Source organism: Dipodomys merriami, unplaced genomic scaffold, assembly GCF_024711535.1.
Source record: "Dipodomys merriami isolate MVZ:Mamm:240054 unplaced genomic scaffold, mDipMer1.0.p SCAF_1832, whole genome shotgun sequence".
Classification (NCBI taxonomy): Eukaryota; Metazoa; Chordata; class Mammalia; order Rodentia; family Heteromyidae; genus Dipodomys; species Dipodomys merriami.
In genome coordinates this window covers 87,251-93,610 of record NW_027203196.1, presented here as the reverse complement: position 1 = coordinate 93,610, position 6,360 = coordinate 87,251, and the positions used below count along the sequence as shown (strand labels likewise).

At 36.7% G+C, this 6,360-nt stretch overlaps 1 protein-coding gene across 1 annotated transcript in view; it reads left to right on the top strand.

The window, feature by feature from the left end:
• The first annotated feature begins 710 nt into the window (after positions 1-710).
• Positions 711-6,360, top strand: part of LOC138830099 (anaphase-promoting complex subunit 4-like) — a 28,761-nt gene continuing 23,111 nt past the window's right edge. The window contains 7 exon segments of the mRNA XM_070026499.1: positions 711-807; positions 922-949; positions 1,048-1,092; positions 1,959-2,043; positions 2,685-2,816; positions 4,349-4,432; positions 6,204-6,290. Of these exon segments, the coding sequence (XP_069882600.1) occupies positions 711-807; positions 922-949; positions 1,048-1,092; positions 1,959-2,043; positions 2,685-2,816; positions 4,349-4,432; positions 6,204-6,290 (558 nt within the window).

Sequence of the window (6,360 nt, the reverse complement as noted above, 5' to 3'; positions counted from 1 at the left end):
CAGCTAGGATTACAGGCACCTGGCCGAAGGTATTTTATGCTAAGAAAGCTGTTTTTGTTTTTGCTTTGGGTCTGGTTGTGGGGCCTGAACTCTGGGCCTGGGCACTGTCCCTCAGCTCTTCAGCTCAAGGCAAGTGCTCTACCACTCCAGCCACTGCGCCACTTCTGACCTTTTTTTTTCTGCTTATGTGGTGCTGAGGAAGCGAACACAGGGCCTCATGTATGCAAGGCAAGCGCTCTACCACTGAGCCACCTTCCCAGCCCAAGAAAACTGTTGAATAACAGTAGGTCCATTTGTTTTTACAAACAAAAGAAATTTCTGCTTTTATCATTTCTTATTTGTGATTATTAGACAGGTAAACTATCTGTGCCATATCTTTACTTTTTGTTGTTGTTGGTTGTGGGGCTTCAACTCTGGGCCTGGGCTCTGTTCCTGAGCTCTTTAGCTCAAGGATAGCCCTCTACCACTTGAGCCACAGCACCACTTCTCATTTTCTGGTGGTTTATTGGAGATAAGAGTCTCACTGAGTTTCCTGCCCCGGCTTGCTTTGAACGGTGACACTCATGTTTCAGCCTCCTGAGTAGCTAGGATTATAGGCATGAGCCATGAGCCAGGGTGTCTTGTATATCTTTACTTCTTAAAGTTATGGAATGAGTCTTTAAAAAATATATTTTTAATAGAAAGAGAAGTAACTTATTACTGTTTGTGTAATGCCTGTTTCCCTTCCTTTTAGTGTTCTAATATCGTTCTATAATGCTGAAGATGAGTCAAACATTCTCTTACCCAAGCTGCCCACATTACCAAAAAAGTAAGTATCAGAGTTGTATTTCTTTGGACTTAATCTTGCAGGTTAATCTGCTTTAAATATTGGTACATACTTCTCTCATGAGTATCATTTTACCTTTGTCTCTCCTTTCTCTCATTATAGCAGCACCTCAAAAATATTTAGGTAAAATATACTTTTTTGTTGTTTTCAAATAAAATAATGTTTTTTTTTAGTTGAAAGAACATGGTTGAAAGATGACTCAATTTATTTTTATATTGTAGTGAGGAGAATTCTGATGAAATTATTAAACGCTTGGGAGATGTCAGGTAAATCTAATTTAAATAAGTCACTTTTCATATTGGAGGAACATTTCCAAATTTTCAGGAGCAAATCTTTTGTTATGTTATCTCATTGTAGACACGCTGTGTCTTCAAATAATAGATGTCACCGTCTTGCTGTTTTTACTGTGTGCTCGTTCTTTGTTTCGTGTGTTAGCAGTAATGCAGTATACTTGTTTTTAATAAGTAAAAGGGGATAGTACTAGAATTTTTAAAATTTCAATTTTAATTATCCAAGTTCTTCATTGTGTCATATCCATAATAAAACTGTTTTGTTATTGGCTGTATGTGAATACAATTATTAGTATGTTATGTTACTATAAATGCTTAATGTTAGCTATAAGAAATATATATTGTTCTTTGGAAACAAAAGAAATGGCCTGCTGTGATTGAATATTGAGAGTTGCTGTGTTTGCTTAGTGTATCAGTTTTCCCCACAGAGGAATTTTAGCACTCAGATTAGATTAAAGCAGTAACAATTGATATTTTGGCTAAAAAAACCACAGTCATCTAAAAGAGAGAAGAGGAACCAGCAGGAGGGAGAAAGGAAAAAGAGATGGTGAGGGAAGGTGAATATATATGTATGACAATACCAGCATGAAGCCCTACAGAAACTTAGGAAGGAATAGATAGGGAGGAAGGATAGTTAAGAAAGAGTAATATAGATTAGGAGTAAATTTGATCAAAGTGTATTATATTCATGTTGTAAATATCACAGTGTAACACTTTTGTACTATAAGTTCATGCTAATTATTTTTTAAAGATAGTGTAGAAATAAAATCCACAAATATAAAAAACACCCACAATCATCTGTGTTGTTCACTGGTTCTCTGCTTGTTACATTTTTTTATTAGATTAAATATTCTTGTCCTTGGAGGAAGCTCTGGATTTATTGAGCTTTATGCTTATGGGATGTTCAAAATTGCTCGAGTCACAGGAGTGAGTTTTTCTTTTAGGTTTCCTGTATTATTTCTCTTAAAATATAGTGGCTAGTTTACTTATGGAATAAGAATAACATAGTAAGTTTTATTTTTATTTTTTCAGTTTCAATTTGTTTTTAAATAATTAGAGGATTTTTTAAGCTAAAATAATGATATTACTATAGAGATGAGAAACTTTTGGTGGAATTACTCATGCTTTTTCCTTTAATGAAAAGATTGATCTGATCCACTTGACTGTGATTTAACTGGAGCCTAATGAAAGCTATCGGAAGCCACTCTTTGTTGAGTACTGAGTCTCCTACTACTGCTAAATCAGTCTTCTCCAGAGCCTTTTTCATCTCGCTCTCACAATTCCCCAAGGTGTAGAAAATATCATAGCCTTCAGGGAATTTGTTCATCAACCTTTGATGTGCAACTGTTGATGGGATTGGGATCAGAAGTTTTAATGTTTATAGGTCTTTGTGACTAGGAGGAGCCCTTTACCTGCTTTACCTACCTTTACCTGCTACATGAGTATAGCTGAAACCAGAAGTGTGTGTCACAGCTTTCTAAAGTTGTGTATAAATTGTTGCTTCCAGTATTACAAAGTGCACCCTAGCAGTGATACCACATGTATGAGGGTGTGTGATTATTTTGCAGATTGCTGGCACTTGTCTTGCATTGTGTCTATCAAGTGATTTGAAATCATTATCAGTGGTCGCAGAGGTTTCCACTGGTGATGCTTCAAAGGTTTCATACTTTCAGCTATGTAATTGTAGAGATTAAGAATATGTTTTAGTTTTTCAGTTGTTTTTTAGGGTGGTTGGTGCTGAGAGTTGACAGGACGTACGAGCATGCTGTCCACCACTGAGCTGGGTCCCCACCTCTGTGGGTTTGTATCTATATCTCACTGTATTCTAATGGGCAGCAAAATAAAACATCTCCGTGGAGTTTCTAAATTGTACATATTGAATGCTGTTGTAGTACTATTATTTTCCACATAAAAACAATGTTTTGATGATCTACAAATTGGTTCCTATAACAGAATTACTTGGTTTTGAGCATTTTCTTGGGACTCAGTTATTAGTAATAATAAGGGCTGATATTCATCATTTATTATATGCCAAACCCTTAGTGCCTTAAACACAACAACATATGGATAGGCACTGTTATTATACCTGAAGAAAGTACTGGACACATACAAAAGCTCATAATTGGAAAGTGATACTAGGCAGTCTGCATTCAGGTTCTGTGCCTTTTTTCTCCTTCTAATGAGAGGAAGGCTTGCTTTGTAATCCAGACTGGCCTAGAACTTCAGGTTCTCCTGCTTTAGCCTCCCAAGTGTTGGGATTACAGGTGTGCACCATTAGGCTCTAAACATGCTTTTTGTGTAAAACATTTAAGTATTGGTGAGGGCTCTTTTATTGTGTGTAGCATACATAATAAGATTAGGAAACTGTTTGGGCTCCTGTTATTTAGATTGTACCTTTGCTTTGCCAAGAAAACTTCCCCAGTGTTTCCTCTGAAAATCCTATATGTTTATCCTAAGTATGTGTGAATTTTCAAACAAAGTAGAACAAAAGGATAGAAGATGTGAGGACTGCTTAGTGTCTTCAATAGCATGCTGTTCAGTGTTCCAGAGCACCCTAGACATAGAATTCACAACAATGGTAGTACACATTTGTGTCTTAAGGCTGAGCAACTGTGATCACCAGGCTGTATTTGTGCTATAATAGAGCAGCTCTTTTTTTTCTGTGAAATTTGTAAAAGTTTTTTTTTTTGTTTTTTTTTTTTTTTTTTTTTTTTGTCCTGGGGCTTGAACTCAGGGCTTGGGCACTGTCCCTGAGCTTCTTTTGCTCAAGGCTGACATTCTACTACTTGAGCTACAGTGCCATTTTTGGCTTTTTCTGTTTATGTGGTACTGAGGAATCAAATCTAGGGCTTCATGCATGCTAAGCAAGCACTCTACAACTAAGCAACATTCCCAGCTAGTAATAGATTTTTTTTTAATGACAACTTCTGTGCGATACAACTGGTAAGGGATATTTTCTTTGTTTTTACCAGTAGTATTTTAATGCCTTTTGATGCCTTCCCTTGGTTCTGATGCCTCCAACTTGGTTATGTTTCAAAGGGGACAGAATTATGATTTGGTCTTCCTGATACTTAGTTACATCTTTGCTCCTCTTTAAGTTAGAGGATGCACACGTGTGCGCATGCACATGTGTGTGTATGTGTGTGTGTGTGTGTGTGTGTTTTACAGGAACAATTTATCTTTAAAAAAGTAAATACATCTGATTATGACTCAATTTATTCTTGTTTTTCAGCTTGAAACCAATCTGCTCTACTCCTTCTTACATGAAGTAACTCAGATGGCCAGGAAGTTTATTCACATTTCAGCTCTGTTGCAGGTATTTATTCATCACTTGCTTTCTAGTAGTATCTACTGTAACATTTGTAATTTTATTTTTTAAAACTGACGTCAGTTGGATGTCTATTCTGCTAATCTTACAATATTTATTAAAGCCAGAAAAAGTAATTTAATTAATCTACTCATCCAATCCTATCACCTCCAAATGAAAGGGAAAAAATAGTCAATCTTTTAAATGTTCCTGTTAATGTTACTTATACTTTATTGCAAATAAAATAGTCTTTTTATGATTTTAGGTTTTGATCATAACAAAGATACCCCAAATTAGTAGATAATTTTGTAGGTTAGCAGTTTGGACTAAACTCAGCCAGAAAGTTGTGGTGATCTGTACCTGGTATGGCTCATATCACCCAGCTTGATCATGCAAGCTGATATGTGTCCCTGGCTGAAGTGGCTTTGCCTCTGCCCTGCATCCCTCATCTTCTAGCCAGCTAGTCCTGTGCTGTTTCTAGGGTAGTGGCAGCAAAGGTTTCAAGAGTACACATTGAGGGATGGGAATGTGTCTCAGTGGTAGAATGCTTGCCTCACATGCATGAAACCCTGGGTTCGATTCCTCAGTACCATGTACACAAAAAAGGCTAGAACTGGAGCAGTGGCTTAAGTGGCAGAGTGATAGTCTTGAACAAAAGAAGCTCAGGGACAGTTGCCCAGGCCAAGTTCAAGCTCAGGACTAGCAAAAAATTAAATAAATAAGAGTGTAAGTTGAACTGTGGTTGGTGGGACACTTCTATAATCCAGCAATTGGGAGGCTCAGGCAAGAGTATTATAATATCAACTTGAGTTATATAGCAAGCTTGGGCTATATAACAAGATCCTGTCTCCCTCTCCGTCCCCTCAAAAAAAAGTGCAAGTCAAGATGTATAAACAACTTGAAAGCCCTGGCCTCAGCAGTGTTTTTTCTGCTATGTTCAGTTAGAGCAAGTTATAGGGCAGCCAGGTGCAAGGTGAGGAGAATAAGTCAGGATAGAAGAACTGTAAAGAATTCAGGCCATTTTTTTCATTATTGTTCTACCACAGCCATTAATTTACTTGATGGCAAATGTAACTAGGTGTCGAAATCTTTTAAGGGTCCTCTGACAGTTTAATAGTTGAACAAATTAACATTTTGACAGTGTAATAAAACACAGCTTAAATAATAAAATGTAAAAGATGTTTGTTTTACTAGGTATAGAAATGTTCTTTTGAAATGAAGGAAGGGGTAACACTGTGCAAAAAAGAAATGTACTCATTACCTTTCTTATGTAACTGTAACCCCTCTGTATATTACCTTTACAATAAAATTTAAGTATAAAAAAAGTTCCTTTCTAAAGTTCTAAGAATCATTGATTCTTTGGTAAAAATAGTTGTTACCAAACAGTTAGACCCTGGTGGCTTACACCTGTAATCCTAGCTACTTAAGAGGCTCAGATCTTAGGATCATGGTTCAAGGCCAGCCCAGGCAGTAAAGTCTATGAGACTTTTAGCTCCATTTAACCACCAGAAAATAGGAGGTAGCACTGTGGTTCAAGGTGGTAAGGAGCTAGCCTTGAGCAAAAGAGCTCAGGGACAGTCCCCAGACCACAAGTTCAAGCCCCACAATTGGAAAAAAAAAAAAAAGAAGTTACCAAAGGTTAGCTATGGTCTTCTCTTTTCCTTTGGCTTAACTAAGTTAATTAGGGTGGTTGAAAGTAAGTTCTGGATTTTTTGTGACCTTAAATAGCACATATTAGGTAGAATGTGGGTTTAAAATATTTTTTTCTTTTTGCTAATAGTATATAAATTTGTCACTGACATGTATGTGTGAAGTATGGGAAGAAATACTGATGCAGATGGATTCTCGTCTCACTAAGTTTGTGCAGGTAATGTAACTGATATTTCCTGTGGAAAGAGTTTAAAAGTCTATTTGCTTTATATGCTATATGAGAAAGG